The sequence below is a fragment of the Lathyrus oleraceus genome, chromosome 4, assembly GCF_024323335.1.
Source record: "Lathyrus oleraceus cultivar Zhongwan6 chromosome 4, CAAS_Psat_ZW6_1.0, whole genome shotgun sequence".
Lineage (NCBI taxonomy): Eukaryota > Viridiplantae > Streptophyta > Magnoliopsida > Fabales > Fabaceae > Lathyrus > Lathyrus oleraceus.
Window position 1 is genome coordinate 175,934,386 of NC_066582.1, and position 17,191 is coordinate 175,951,576.

The 17,191-nt window shown below is 33.7% G+C and overlaps 1 protein-coding gene across 1 annotated transcript; it reads right to left on the bottom strand.

Moving 5' to 3' along the window:
• Nucleotides 1-12,453: 12,453 nt before the first annotated feature.
• LOC127074392 (metal transporter Nramp3) lies at nucleotides 12,454-14,598 on the bottom strand. The gene is made up of 3 exons (XM_051015707.1): nucleotides 13,987-14,598; nucleotides 13,716-13,852; nucleotides 12,454-13,577 (listed from the first exon to the last, which is right to left on the bottom strand). The coding sequence occupies exons 1-3, from the start codon at nucleotides 14,520-14,522 to the stop codon at nucleotides 12,721-12,723; spliced, it is 1,530 nt and encodes a 509-aa protein (XP_050871664.1). The 5' UTR covers nucleotides 14,523-14,598; the 3' UTR covers nucleotides 12,454-12,720.
• Between the last annotated feature and the right edge of the window lie 2,593 nt (nucleotides 14,599-17,191).

Here is a 17,191-nt window from a genome sequence, read left to right on the forward strand (position 1 = left end):
ATTCTCCCCGATCATGTTGTTCTTTCACCCTTATACCGGTGTTATGATTACATGTTTCTTTGAGCTTATTACCCAGTAACCAGTAATACCTCGCCCTGGTGTTTCCCCGGAGGAGTCCTGTTTGGATATTCCCCAATAAGGTCCTTTAGTGGGTTCTCCCCATCTGAGTCCGGATTTTCATCCGAAGTATCCTTTGTGGATAATTCCGCTGTATTGGCATATTCCCCAATACATGCGCCTTTGAGTCAACTAGGGTCTTTCCAGTGATTTATTCTTTTGGAATTCTGTTCCCCAAGTTTTGAGTCGTGCCCTGCTCACGCAATTTACCTTTATTTTTTCTATCCCCATAAGAGTCCCAGAGTCTCTGTTCCATTGAGTGTGTTACTCACATGGATTTTCAGTTTCTCCTGACTTCTTTTCTCTTTGTGGACACATATCCCCATGAAGTATTCTCCTTTTTGCATACATACATCTGCATCATGAGGTCTCTTAGGGACCAAAATTTGTCTCTTTGTTATTATTTAAGCCCATTCTACCTCGTCGAGACGAAGATTTTAACCTTCATATCTCCGGCTAGAATGACCTTAAATAGGGGCATCTGTAAGACCCCAATTTTGACCCTAAGATCCCTCATGGCATCATAATATTGCATTTGCAAAGCCTCAAGGATCATGAGCATCTGGGTTCCCTTTGCCTTTGGGTGAGACCTCTTGTGAGTGGTTTGAGGTCACCAAGCATGCTTGAATTGAATATAATTGCTTTTCTAATTTTTATTTACCAACCAAAAGCACAAAAATATGTCACTAACATTTCTTGTTTGTAGCTTGAGCAATCACAAGGTCTAAAGAGCTTCTAGGAGATCCTTTATACAATGATAAAGTCAAGAGGAGATGAAAGCAAGCATGGTAATGGTTCCCAAAGCTCTCATCCATCAAATATGCCTCCCTAGTATCTCAATTCATCATTTTGATCAAAGCAAGTCAAGGGGTTTGAGGTTTGTTTCCCAAGGAAACCCTAATTCATCTGTTCATCAACTGTGCCTTGCTCATTAAGCAAACTCAACCCATGGTCAAATACCATCAAGGGAAGTTCTTTAATACATTATTCCATGCATATTTGAACTTATTTGAGTGCCCTCAATCATAAATTCATCAAGATATGAGTGGTGGACTTGAGAAGTTGATCAGTCAATTCATCTGACTATTTTGAAATACACTGAGACCTAAATTTTTATGTGTTGGTCAAATGGAGATGATCCCAAGAGAACAAATGTTCTTAAGGGCAATATGAACAACTTTCATGTTCATCAAAATTTTATTTGAAGCTTGGAAGATCATCATCCACCCCAAGACATTATAGGTCATTTTGACTAAAACCCTAAATTTAGGTCAACTTCCCAAGAACATAACTCATTCATTTTTTATTATTTTGAGGTGGAACCAAATGAATTGGAAATATTATTATGTCTACTTCAAATGTTATGTTGAGAACAATTTCAGAATCTCAAAAGAAATACATGTGATAATGCAAAACATTATGGGTCACTTTGGGCCAAATGTATTGAAATGGAAAAAGTCCAACTTCAAGTGCCCATAACTTCTTCATTAAAAATCCAAATGATGCAAAATTTAAGTCCAAATTGATTTTCTTGAAAAGATCTACAACTTTTATGTTAAAGGTTTTATCATTTGGAGCTTGAATCATTGATACAGAAGGGCTTGAACATTGGCCAAATTTGGAAACTTCACTTATGCATGTTTTGCACCCTACACTTTAAGCTCAAATTTCACTAATTTCCAAGGCCCAATTGGAATTTTGATCAACATATCATTTGTTCCTTATGCAAAAAGCTTTCTAACCATTACTCATAAGGTTGCATTTGGAGTTTGGAAGTACCATTTTCAAAGACATGAAGATTAAATGCATTTTGTGAAATTCCATTCAAATTGCCATGCATGAGCTGATTACACTTAATGTACACGTCCATTTGCAATTCACATGAATTCAACAGGTCATTTCAATCTTCATTGGGCCTTCTACATGATCACACAAGCCCATGCAATGAAAAATCCATTTGCCATGCACACGAGTAAACTCATGCACTCAGCCCTTTCCAACTATAAATACATGTGCTATGCTTCATAATTCTCCAACCTGAAGGCGCCTGAAATGCTGCAAGAGTGAATCCCCAACCATACCAAAGGAACAAAATTCATTTCTCTTCAAAAATTCAGATCTGAAATTCAATTGCATTTGGTTGAATTTTTAGATCTAAAGTTCCTAGACCTTCATCATTTGATCTATTGAAGTTCTGTTTTGCAAAAGGAACCAAGGAAAGGGACTCAAATCTTCACAATCCAAAGGTTTTGATCAATTGTTTTTTGCTTCGAATCTCCTTATACTTTGATCCATTGGCCTTGATATTGTGTTGTCTGAAGTCCTCTCTATAGAGGCATTATTATTGAGTGCTTAATTGTTGAAATCGAGCAAGTTCAGTTGAACATCACTAAACTTCCATCTCTGATTTCTCTCTTAATAGGAATCTAGAGTGGAAGTGAGTGATATAGGAGTGATGTACATCACTTCACCTTTCGAATGGTGCCTGGATCGTCCATTTTAGTGAGCATTTGAATCTCTGCATTTTTTGACCTTTGCCGGAGCTCACCGGAGAAGACGGTGGCGTTGGCCACCGTCTCATTGCCAGATTCAATGTAAGCCATTGATCTCAATCTCCAGATCTAATCTACACGCTCCATTGTCATGACTTTTTTTAATTCAATATGTTTCTCAGTTGACTAATGACTATGGTACGCGCGCGCTCCCGATCCATTGGATGTTGCCACGTCAATTAATAAAGTCATCCAACGCTTCCTGATTTTTCTATTTTCCTTAATTTCTGTTTATTTTCTTTAATTCCATTTTATTTCAAAAATTCATAACTCTCTCATTTTAATTCCAAAAAATATGGGACCAATTGCATTATTTCTCTTTTAATTTCTAGTTTCTAAAAATGATTTTTAATATTTTTTATTTTATCATTTGCTATTTTTTAATATTTTTCTCTTTTATGGTTATTTTTAATTCATTTTAAATAGTTTTTGATATCCAAAAAATACAAAAATATTTTTCTAACCTCTTTGAATGATGATAGATCTATGAAAAATATTCTCATCAATTTATTAATTGATTTGAGATTTATTTGAGATTTTAGTTCAATTAGGTTATTTTTATTCATTTTTAATTGATTAAAAATAGTTTCTGACTTTCAAAAATGCTGAAATTTTTTGTCAAACTTTGTTTGACCTTGTTGAACTTTGGATAATTCACTTGGACTTTTCAAAATTGATTTGAAGTGATTTTGAAGTTTGACCTTTCTTTAATATTTTAATTCAAGTTTATTTTCAAATATTAAAATGCCAAAAATATTTTGTTTATTTCTTGACTTTCAATCTCCATCTCATTTCCGATTTTTATGGTTTGACCTTGATCTTCCCTATCTTTGGTCAACATTTATGGATTGGTACATTCCTTTTCATTTGATGCACTTTATTTTCTTCATTTCCATTATCCATCTCATCCTTCTTCTTCTTCTCCTTCTTTTCTATTTGATCAATGAGTTAAAGGTTGATAAGTTAGCATTGATTAGGGAGGTTTAATCTTCCTTGATTCAAATCTAATTCATCTTGATCAAGTGATCAAGTAAATGGCTTTGCATTAAGGATAGGTTGCTTTCTAAATCATGCAAAGGACTTAAACCAATACAAGATCATTTCTCTTCTTCTTTTTGGCATGGCAAGTTGTTGGAACTTGGTTCACTAATCAAGACTTCTAACTTATGTTGTTGCCTACATTATTATTGACCGGCCTCAGATAGTCGTGACTTCTACATAAGTCCAATTACGATTGCTTAACATAGCGCTAAATTTGCCTTATGGCACACTAACTACTAACACTAACCATTAACAATTAACATTTACTTTTTGCTCTTTACTTTTATGTAATTTACTATTCTTGTACATATTATTCATTTGCTTTTTCCTTTGCTCATTTGAGCACATGTTTATCTTAATGCAATTTGCCTTTTGCTCACTTGAGCACATAATTGTGTATATATTATTGTGCTTGTGCTTGTGTTTTGTTTTGATTGTTGTGGACCAAAATGCAAAGGAATGGACAAATGGACTTAGTTTCTAGGATTTTTCCCCATGCAAATTGGAGTAAAAGGATCTTAATATGAAGATGGATTAGAAGGGCCAAACCTCTAAACTCACTCTTGTCCATTCTTGATTTGTTTCATAAAACTTTTGATGTGTGTGCTCTTGTGATAGGGAATCCTATGAGAGCTCAAATTGAAGAACCATTGCCATGTTCATCCAAAGTGAAAGATACAAGATGCATTGAGGATCTCTTAAGAGACTTGTTTGATTGTTGCTTGAAGCTTACTATTATTTTGCTTGCATATTCCAAAGGACGGGAGCTACTTGGATCATCAATATGATCTCAAGAGAGGAACTCCATTTGTGGTCTTGTTTCTTATCCTTCATCTCTTGTATGTTTAGGACTTTAGCCATTCTTCTTCTTCCCTCCACTCTAACCCAAGCCAAAACTTTTTTGTGCAAACATTAACACTTGTTTTTTTAAACATTAGAAACCTAAGCCCTATGCTTTTGATTTTCAAACTTTCTTTTCATAACATTTATTTTAAATTGAACTTCTAAGTCAACTTTGACCATATTTTGTACATACTTTTCATTGGTAAATATAACCCATTCAAATGTTTCTTTTTGTGGTTTCAATGGCCACTTTCTTAATCAAACTTTTCATAACCTTTAGCTATTAGGTTTGAGTTATCCTTGAGGTAGATGTAATACTCACCTATATCCTTAGTGATGGACAATGAGTCTTCCATGCTTATTATAGGGTTAACCCCTCACTAGCATGTTAAAGCTATCCTCACATGGTGGATTTGTGGTTTTTTTAGGTTGAGTTTTCTCCCTTGGATAACAAAAGACCTTAAGGATTTTGGACCAATCAATTCACCAACTCATTTTTGAGATTTTTACCTCGAACTACGAGGTTTTGATCCTAATCTTTTTTAGATGGTACGTAGGCAATGGGTTTATCCATCCAAACACAAAATGTAAATAAACTTGTATATTCTCTTCTCATCTCTTCAATCATGTTTGCACAAACAAATTTTCACAAAATACCAACCTTACAACAAGTATGAAAAGGGCTCCCTAGGAGTACCTAGGATGTTTTGGGTGCTTAAAACCTTCCCATTGCATAACCAACCCCCTTACCCAGATCTCTGACATTTTTACTAGTTTTTGATTTAATAAAACTTTTAGGTTTTTGTTCGCTTTCTAACCATTCCTTTGGATAAATAGAAGTGCGGTGGCGACTCGACTTGTATGGTTTACCTTGGATTTAGTCAATATCTCTAATGGTAACGAATACCCCGCTACAATACGCTAACCCTCCTGGTGGTTGTACTATTCGACCAAGGTTTCTAATATTAGACCCTGATGTTGAGTATAGATTAACAGGTGATGCATTAGCCGTTGCATTATCTGCATGTGTAGATGCACTAGGGTTCATGCTTGCCATCAACGCAGTTGGCATGCCATAAGGATGTTCCCTACCATTTAGAGGTAACGTGAAACTTAAAGGAAAAGGAGGCCTTTGGTCTCCTACCATATTTTGCGTAGACCTAAGGGTAGTGGGCACACTTATTACTTGTGGTAAGGATATTGTTATTTCTGGTGATATTGTTGTCTCTGTTATCTGACTTATAACGATAAACATTTCTCCAACAAAAGTTGAAGTTCCTACATTGCCCGTCGTTGATTCGATTGGTTGTTCTTATGAGTTTTGAGCATATTTCTAGGGAGGGGGAGGTTTCTAGACGGTGGGCGTACCATTTCAGGAAAAGACTTGCCACTCCTCAAACGCATACACACTCGACAACCGAAGCCATCTCAAAATGAAGAACAAATTTTTTAGGCAAAAGAGATACAACTTTTCTGTAAAAATTAAACTCTTTACACAAAAGGATCCCACCAGGTGTGTCAATTCTTTTACTGGTGTTTTTAGTAAATAATCACGAGTTTAGCTCACTTAAAAGATTAACTCAAAAAATATCAAAGACAAATTATGCAAAGACAAATTATAGTGGAAAATGTGTGTGACTTGGATTTAAATATTTGGATATAGACCAATTGAATGAAAAAGATATACTTTGAATAAAGGTAGTAAACAAAAAATAAAGTAAATTAAGTAAATGACATTCAATGTAAATGCTTTGAATACAAAAAGATTTGCAGAAAGTTTAAATGGTGGAGGTAGACTCACAAGTCTCACAAACCGTTTCGCTCTGTGACTTGGGTACTTTTGTTCTAAAGAGAGTTGATGAGAATTTGTGACCTTGAATACAATGCATATACTTGAATTATATACTATTACAAAGAAAATCTTAGACCACAGTTAAACACTATAAATGTGGCATGTATCCCACTACTTAGGTATTCGCGTTCAAAGGATGTAACTGTTGAAAATTGACCAAAATATGGCGATAATTGGCGATAACCGTATCTGAGGGTGTTACTTGCTTATGTCAAAGGTGGATGCATCTCCAAATAACTTAGTATTAAGACTTAAAAATATACTAAGTCTTTAACACTTAAAGTGACGACTTCGACTACATGTCAAAAGGTTGTTATGTGATCTTTCAAGATTCTGAACATGTTTGAAAGAGAGAGCGATCCTAATCTTATGAATTTGTTCTTAAAACTCCTCCAAACCAATCTTGCCCTCAACTCTACTCATAACTTAGTCGAATCAATAGGTCATTACAACCAATATGTCAAAGTTTTTAGCTTAAGCTTTAGACACACACATGCACGCACGCGCACACACACACATACACACACACACACACACACACACACACACACACACACACACACACACATACACATACACATACACACACACACACACACACACACATACACACATGTACATACACACACGGACACACACACACACACGTACGCGTGTATGCACACACACACACACACACACGTACGCACACACACACACACACACACACACACACAATTATCCTAGGAAATCGGAATGATGACGACAATCTGCATGATTTGACGATTCAGTGAAAAGTAGCCATGATGACTAAAAATGTCTAATTAATATGACGTGTGCAGGCTATCTTGAACAGTGTTGAGCAGTTACTAAAAATTATACATTTCTTCCATCTTTTATACATGACCGAAAATGACATTTTTGGGGGGCATTTGTTAGCCTGTAAATTTTAGCTGAAGAAATCAACAAATAATGGTGATAACCATGTTTGAAAATGTTAAGTTTCAAGAGTCTCAAGCATACGTTCGACATATTAACCATGTCGACTAAAGATGGTTCAACTACCTTGTCAAATGATCTAAAACATAGTGTATTTTAAACTCCTATAAAGTATGGTTTGGAAGAGTCTCAAGAAAAAATCCACAAGATTAAGATCACTCTCTCTTCAAAACATGTCCAGAATCTCGAAGAGGTTTATATAAATCAACACTCTGACAAGTGTCGAGCTTGACACATCCGTCAGATGTTGGAGATTTAATGTATTTTTAGTCTATAATTCAGCCATACTAAAGATGTTGAGAAAACATTATAGGGGTCGACCAAAGGTTCTAGACAAAGGTAGTTAGAGGGTTCAAAGGCAGTTATCAGCATAATTGGAGGTTTTTAGCAGTTTTAACATTGAAGATATGTGGAAGCAAGTTAGAGCGTTAAAGCACATGTAATGGGATACATGTCAAATTTTGTGGAAATAACCGTTATCAACGGTTACCTATGTATTCATATATAAGGTGATCTCATTGTTGTTATCATGGTCGCAAATTTCATTTATTCTCTATAGAACTAAAATATCCAAGTCATAGAGAGAAACAATTTGTGAGAGAAAATGTATGTTTGCATCATTTCTTTAAGTCTTTTCAATTAAAGCATTTACTTTTATGACATTTATTATCCTTTTTGTCTATTTTATTTTCTCTTAGCAATTATACATTGTTTCAATTCAAGTTTACGTTCAGTTTGTTAACTTTTCAAACATTTAAGGATCAATCACGAACAATTTTCACTTTAACTTTTCTGTACAAATTATCCTTGAGATTTTTTGAGTTTAATATCTTAAGTGAACCAAACTTGTGATTATTTACTAAAAATATCAGTAAACAGGGAACTAACATAAAGTCTCGCCAAAGGGACGCGACCAAAGTCTAGCATGTAACACCCCATTTTTTATTAAATTATTTTAGTTGAGTTATTTGTAAATTCTTTGTGATTTATATGTGTTTTATTTAATTATTGTTTGTGAATAGATAAATAAGAGGGTAGGGGTGTATGTCCTATAGATAGAGGTGTAGAGAATAAGTTATGACTTGTTGGAGTTGATAGAAACTATTTAAAAATTATTTAGAATCTTGATAATTAGAATAAAAAGTATTTTAATTAAATTATTTAAATAAATAAGTGTGATGGGGGCGTGCGACCGTGAGGGGAGAGTGTATGAAGTAATTAGAAGTTGGTAGATTTTATTTAAAATTATTTTACTAATTAAATAATGCTCTAGTTTTATTATTTAGATAAATAATTAGATAAAAGGAAAATAAGAGTTTGTAGAGATATTGAGGACAATGTGGGAATTAAGGAAAAAAGGTGAGGGTAAGGTAGGAATATCCTAACGAAGGAATTAGGTTTTTATTTTAAAAAGAAAGTTAAGAGGTAAAGAGGCAAGAAGAGAGAAAGAGCTAGGGCAAAGAGAAGAACAAGAGGAGAGCTAGAGCTTTGGGAGAGGAAACCATAGAGATTGCTTGCCTTTGCTGGAATCACAAGGTAAGGGGAAAAATGACTTTGAATATGTGTGTATTGCATGATGGTAAGAGAAGTCATTACTCTCCTTAGGGTTTATGTATTTACAATGATTAAGTGATTGATTATTATGGTTTCTCATAAATCCATGATGGAATGATGATTTGTAATGTTTATATATGTGATTGTGTGGCTGAAAGTATGTTGATTTATCATGAATTTATGGGTATGAATTTCTGTCATTGATGAATGTTTGAAGGTTATGACCATGAAGGTGTTAATGGTGAATTGAAGATGATGAACATGATGATGGGTGTTGTAATGTGTTGTTAATTTCTGAAACCATAAAGTAATAGAGAAGTTTATGATATTATAATAGTAGAAATTTGCCCTAAACTGATAGATTTTCAAAAACAAGTTGTTAGTATGTTAGGGAGTGTTTGGAAGAAGTTTATAAAAAAGTGATTCTGTGATACAAATTAAAAACAAAGATATTTAAAAAAAAAAAACTTAGACCAATCGATTGGTCTAAGGATGCAATCGATTGGCTCATTTGAAAAACAGTTGAATTTTTTGGCAGAAGCAACAACCAATCGATTGGTATGGGTATACAATTGATTGGTTTGGTAAAAAAATTAGAAATTTAGGGGAAATTTTCAGTAGCCAATCATTGACTACATGTGTAATCGACTGGTTCCAGTTTGGGAGTGAAAAATTAACAAAACAGCAAGACGGGACAATCGGTTGGTCCTAGACAATAATCTATTGGTCCATACGTTGTTTTGACCATAACTTTGGATCCGTAAGCCCGATTTAGGGGTCGTTCGAAGAGTTTGATAGCTAAGGCACACATTTACCTCATTTTAGTCCTTGGTGAAATGATTGAGTAATATTAAGGTGTCTCCTATAGAAATAATTATGAAGGTTTGTATGACTGATTGATAAATCATTGAGTTACAATAATGAGATGTTGATGTATGACGAATTAACATGATTGAATACTGGTGATTATGATATTGTTGAGTTGTTGGAGTTGATATTGTTGTTGGTTGTAGTAATATTGATTAATGTATGCATATGGTATGTGTTGTTTTGTTATAATATTGAGAATAATATCGATGATGTTGTTGTGATTGGTGAATAATAGTTCAGGTAGGGAGAACTATTGTTGTTGGGTCAATGCATATTTTGTTTATTATCGGGAGGAGACTTTAAAACTTATGTTGTTATTGCATTGACGTGTTTGACATGCATTCATGATGTCGTTGTTGTTGATGAAAAATGCAAGTTGCAATATGAGCAGAGTGGATTGGTGACTTGTCCTGAATCCGAGTAGAGTGGATTCGGGGTTTGAGTAGGGTGAATTTGGTTTGCTAAGGAAACTTTAGGTGATATGGTACCATATGCATATGAGTTGTTGTCGTTATCATGAGTCTCATAACATAAATGAAATGTATGTGTGAAATACGAATATGTATGATTAAGATGATGTTGTGTATGTTGTTGATTATGATTATGATGTTGTTGTGTATAATGGTATTGATGATTTGAGTGTGAGAATATGTTGTTTTGATTATGTAATGAATGTAGACTTATTATATGTTTCTCTACCTTAATATTCTTTACACTTTTTATTTTGAATGTTGTTTCTCACCCATTTTGTTTGAATGTTTCCTTTACATGGGCATCGTGCATATACTCATGAGTAGATCTCGCTGAAGTAAGTGGAAGATGGATCCTGGAGTACTTCCTTAGTTTATCGTTTTGATTAGTGGTGTCTTGCTATGATTATGTAACATCGGGTTAGGAACGCCTGTTTTACTTATTACATTGCATATGTTTAAGTTAGACATCATTTTTGTTTCGTGGAGATTCCGACTAATTCGTTCGAGTTGGTTGATACAACTCTTTTTATTTATGTTATGAAAGTTAAAGTTCGAGACTAAATGTCATGAGATGATATACCTTTAATAATTGTTTAATGGTGATTTCACTTCGATGATACACTAAGTGAAGGTGAGCATGCAATGACAGGTTTTATGTGAATTAACGTAACCCGTGTTACGGAGCAGGATATGTTTGATGTGTGTGACATCCTATATGGTTGTAATTTTTATTAAATTATGTAATAATATGTATGTGGGGTTTTAGGGTGTTACATAGCCCAAGAGACTTAACTTAAAGTATTGTCTAAGGGCTTGATAGAAGTCTCGTCCAAGAGGTCTAACGCCTCGCCTAAGGGATTTGAAGTCTCATTATTCAGACTCACCATAACCTCATCTGAAGGACTAAGAGTTCTATCGAACATGCTTATCTAAACTCAACGCATAAGGGACTTGGAGTTTCCTCGGACGAGATCCAACATAAAGTCTCTCTCAAGGGACGCGACTGAAGTTTAGCCCAAGAGGCTTGACTTAAAGTCTTGTCTAAGGGCTTGATAGGAGTTCCGCCCGAGAGCTCTAACACCTCGCCTGAGGGAGTTGAAGTCTCGTCAGTCAGGGCTAACATATAATTTGATTTAGGAGACTTAGGGACTTGTGATGCCCTAAGACTTTTCATTTTAAAGCACTTCGCCCTTTTTCAAAGCCCTTATGCTTGAGGCATTGTCTAGTGATATATTTGCGAATGGTCCACTAAGGGCGGGAGAGTGGTGACTTTCGGGAGGGGTGACAACTATACTTTGCCCGCCATTAGGAATTGTATCGCCCTAATTTCACCATTTTTCCTAGTCATGAGAAACATGAAAAAACGTTCTTGGTTAGAGGAAAGTCGGAGTCAACTGAATGTTCTATGTCTCCCTAAAAAATAAGGATTCAACGGTCTTTCATTGACTTAGTGGACAATTATTAGTCCCTAGCAAACCCTAAACCCAAGAGCTTCAATAAATACCTTTTCCCTTAAGGGGAGATGACATATCATAATACCCTCATTACACACGCATAATAGAGAGTCTCTCACCACACGTGAGTTAACCATCTCTTACCACCGTAATATTATAAAAAAGGATCTCTCACTACCGTGAACAAGCCTTAAACACCCTTAACTCCAAAGGCCTCTCAGTATCCCCTACCCCACGTAGGGATACTACACTCCGTTATTTTTTAATAGATACATAATTCAATCCAACAATTAGATAAATTTGCACATTACTTTGTTATTACTTTGTTTTTAGTTTATTGAAGGATTTTTAGCTCTTAAATAACTTCACGAGGCATTTTATATATTGGTTTATAAGGTACTTTATTTATAGTGAATATGAAGGATATTTAGCTTTTAAATAACTTCATGAGGTATTTTATATTTTTACTAGTTTATAAGATACTTTACTCAAATAAGTTAAAATAAATTGAAATACAGATCTAATAAACATAAATCTAATTTTCATTCACATGCTATACTTTTTGTTAAGTTAATTCAGTTAAACATATGTAAAAATATGGTTAATTCAATTAAACAAATTGTTAATTCAATTCTTGTCTAAAATATGATTAATTCATATAGTTGAATTGACCTAATTGAACCATATTTTTGCACTTAATCAATCACTTGTTGCAAGAGTTTAGGAAGAATAGGTGTATATAAAACATTTTTCTTAGAAATACAAGAAGTTAATGTAGAGTAGCCTAAGCACTACATCTTAATTAAGTTTAAGCACTACATCTGTTTCAAAAGCATTCAAATCAAGAAATTTGAAAGCCATGCTACACAAAAACCTACTCTGAATTATTTTATATAATTTACAAACAAAAACCTATTGCATCATGAAAGCCACTGGTAGTATAATACTCTTCCTATTCTGCATTTCTAATCATCCATTACTACTCATCAACTATCCAAGGAAAGTATCTTCTTGGCCGTGGCCGAGTTACTGGCGCGCAAAATAAGATATACTATGAATGCAACATATGCAGCAGTTACTACAGACACTATAGCACCAACCATCATTCCATTCAGTTCAGATGAGAAGAATTCCAGCAACAGGTAGCCGTTAATCACTGTCACAAGAGCAGCCACACACCAAGAAATCACCCTGAGGACAGTGCCGATTTTGAAAGTGCCCATGATCTGTTCCTTTGACACCAAACAAAGTAAAGGAATAAGTGCGAAGGGAATTTGAACAGACTGAAGTACATTAAGCCACTCATTCAGAACATCTAGTGAATCCTCTGTAGTATCAAACCAAAGAGCAACCATCATGGTTGGAACAATTGCGAAACCCCGAGTAATCATCGCCCTCAGCCATTTCTTCAACCTCAAATTAAGAAAACCTCCCATGATAAATTGTCCGGCGTAAGTACCAGTTATAGTACTACTCTGACCGGCTGCTAACAGCCCGATACCCCATATGTACAATATCGGAAGAACTCCACCTCCATAAGTCTGTTGAAGATACTGTCCTGCGTTTTCAAGGCCGATACTATTTGCCATTTCAGAACCATAAAACCCTTTCGCGAACACGGAAGTTACAAGTATGTTAATACCAAAGGAGACTATCAAGGCAAGTGTAGACTCTATCGAGTAATAGTTAAGCGCTTCTTGAACTCGGCCTTTGTTGGTGTGATCGACTTTACGCGATTGAACAAGGGCGGAATGCAAGAATACATTGTGAGGCATTATAAGACAGCCTACAACTCCAACAGCTTGTTGTATGGTTCTGGAGCTTAGTCTTGGAACTAAAATGCCTACATAGATAAAAATCAGACTCAAAATCATTTTCAAAGCAAGAGGTACAACTAAATCACCAATTTAGTTGTCTTAAACCATTGGTTTAAAAGTAAGCCAATACTAAAAATGCAAACAGAGAACAGCAAAAACCTTACCAACTAAGAGTTCCTCGCCACTTGGCTTTGCCTCACCAAACATCCAAGCGAAAGATAGTGCCATTATGCCAATGAGTACAGCAAAAAAAGCTTCCAATGATCTCACACCATAGTTCTCAAGAAAGAGAAGAATAAAACTGTAACACACAAGGCAACAAAATAAAACAGACATGTCAAAGGTTTATTTGGGACACAACACAATCACACAAAAATCCAACAAAATCAAGTAAAGTAAAAACAACCAAAAGTGAAATCCGTAAACTAAACTCACCAATCAAGAGCAGTAATAACAACACCACCCCAAAGAGGGACAACTCCATTACTAAGAATCCTAATAGCAATAGCACTCCCAATAACCTCTTGTATATCAGAACCAATAAGAGCAAACTCAGCCATAACCCAAAGCACATTCCTAGCCCATCTAGGATACTCCTCCCTACAAAGCTCAGCCAAATGCTTCCCTGTAGCCACACCAAGCCTCGCCGATAAAAGCTGAATCAAAAGCCCCATCGCTGTGGCCCACATAAGAAGCCACAACAAAGAATACCCGGCAATGGCACCAGCTTGAAGGTCTCCTTCTATGTTCCCTGGATCCAAAAAACCTATACTCATCAAAAATCCAGGACCTGTGAATAGCCATAGCTTCTTCCATGAAAATGGCGGCACTTCTGTGCCACAGTGTACTGACTCGTCGATTCCAACCACCACTATCTTTTCTGATGATTGGTATGCTGTTTCTCGTGGCTTTTCATCTTCTTGTACTTTCAGTAACAGTGGTTGTGATTGTTCATGTGAGTTTGGATACATAATGAATATATTTGAATCAACTCTTCAAACATGAACTAGTGGAATGAATTTTGTTTGACAGAGGTTGAAGTGTTTTTAAATTGTATGACATGTGTCAATGTCGCATGACACGTGATAACACGTGATGTTTTGTTAAGAACAAGTATGTTTGTTTGTATATGGAAGGAGAATCTGGTCGGAGGAGTTTGTGAAGTGTGCAGAATAGATACGGGCGTGTGCCGTCGCTAAGTCTGTGCGTGCAGTTGCATGCAATTTGCGACACATCAGCTTCTAATTATCACTGTTGGCATGTTTATATTATTTAAGTTAGAGATATCAAAAAAATAAAGAAATATTTTGACTAATATTAGTATTAGATTCAATTGACTATTATAATAAATATTTCAATATTGCTTTAGTATCAAGTGGGTTTTATATAGTTGGCATATTTGTTCGAAATATCCAATTGAGAATTTGATATGGATATCATTAAGATCACATTGATATTAAGATTATTGAAATTAAGATAAGATTAAAATTTAAAACTAAAACTAAAATAATATAATTTTCGAAGGGATAGCATTTTAAATAATTATCAACTAGGAGGTCATTTATTTTTTCAATGTATTATATTATTTTATTACTCAAAATATTAAATTTTAATACAAAACTGTAAGATTTATTTGATTATCTATGTGGATTAAATTTGTATATTATTATTTGTCAAATCAATTTGTAAACTTTAAATTATTTATATGAATTTGCACTCTAAAATATTATATATATATATATATATATATATATATATATATATATATATATATATATATATATATATATAATATATATAATATATATATATATATATATATATATATATATATATATATATATATATATATATATATAATATATATATATATATATATATATATATATATATATATATATATATATATATATATGAAATATTAAAATTCTGTAAGATAATATTAATATAAGCTTTACATTAAGATATATGTTTATATTATTTAAGTTAGAGATAACAAAAAATAAATATTTTTTTTACTAATATTAGTAATTAGTATTAAATTCAATTACCTAATATAATTGGTATTTCAATGTTGCTTTTGTATGAAGTAGATTTTATAATTAATATTTTAATGTATTAGATTAAAATTTAAAATTAAAATTAAAATAATATAATAGTTTAGAAGGGATTACATTTTAAATAAATATCAGTTGGGATGTCATTTATTTTGCTAGTAAATTATATTATTTTATTATTCAAAATATAATTTTTAATATAAAATTGTGATATTTGTTTGATTATTTATTTGTGTGAATTAAATTTGTATATTATTAAAAGAGAAAATGGATGGTGCACTCACAGTATAATTTATTTTTATACTGTTAATATATAATAACTATGTATCCCGTTAAATCAGTCTATAAATTTTAAATTACTTATATAATTTTGGACTTTAAAATATTTTGATTACATTATCATTAAACTTTTATTAAAATTAAGATAATATTAATATAAGCTTTACATTAAAATATATGCTTATATTATTTAAGTTAGAGATAATAATTGTCGCACCTCGAAAAATGAGAAAACGACTTAAGCGAAGCGCAATCGCACGCTCGCATGATGGACTGAACAGAGTCGCCATCGAACTTTATTTATTCCTAAAAAGGAAAGGGGAAATATCGATAAAACCCAAGAAAGAACAACAATAATTATGGTCGTCGCAACCGATATCAAGGTTCGGGAATCGATTACGCAAGGAAAAAGTATTAGCACCCCTCACGTCCGTTATACTCAACGGGAACCATTAGGTTAATTGTGCGCGTTAGTGTTAGCTTGAAATGTTAGGCTTCTCAAGTTATTACAAGGGAAAGAATAATAGGATCAAAAGAAAAGAGAAGATGTTTTTGGATTTTTTCGACAAAAATATTCTTTTACCCAAAACAGATAAGGAGCGGCGTATACCACACATCAAATGGATTTACAAATCAATATTCGGAAAAACGTCACTTATCTCAACTCAACAATTGTGGACGAAGCATTGCTTTACATCACCTTAAGACAAGATGTCTTTCGTTTATGAAAATGTTTTCTTGATCAATCGCACGGCGGCGAAAAAAGAGTTTGATTGCTTGAATGTATTTTTTGGCTTGAAAGACGAATATTTATGACTTGCAAGCTCTTACAACTCGGGTCTAATACTCAGGACTACGTCTGGACCTTTCATCCAGGTAATCTTTTTCTTTCAATTTTATTGAGAAGATGGTTTGAATATTTACAAGTGTTTTTAGAGGAAGACGAATACTTAAGGCTTACAAGTTCTTACAACCTGAGCCTAATATCCGGGATTACGACTGAATATTCTATCCAGGGTAATCTTTTTCTTCAGATTTTATTGAGAAAAAAGATTTGAATATTGGAGTGTTTTGAAGAGAAGACGAATACTTATGGCTTGCAAACTCTTACAACTTGGACCTAATATTCGGAATTACGACTGGATATTTCATCCCGGGTAATCTTTTTCTTCAAATTTTATTTAAGAAAATGGTTTAAAGAGATTTGAATTGATAATGGTTGAAAGTTATGAAGATGATTATCGAAAAATGATTTGAATTTTTTTTGAAATTGATTAGACGTGTTAGTGAAGTGAAGTGAAAAT

Excerpts from the sequence above, each read along its gene's own strand:
- LOC127074392 (XM_051015707.1), bottom strand. The coding sequence starts at position 14,522 with ATGTATCCAAACTCACATGAACAATCACAACCACTGTTACTGAAAGTA. Across the intron at positions 13,853-13,986 it reads GTTATTACTGCTCTTGATTG|TTTTATTCTTCTCTTTCTTG; the intron begins GTGAGTTTAGTT and ends TGTGTGTTACAG. Across the intron at positions 13,578-13,715 it reads TGGCGAGGAACTCTTAGTTG|GCATTTTAGTTCCAAGACTA; the intron begins GTAAGGTTTTTG and ends TTATCTATGTAG.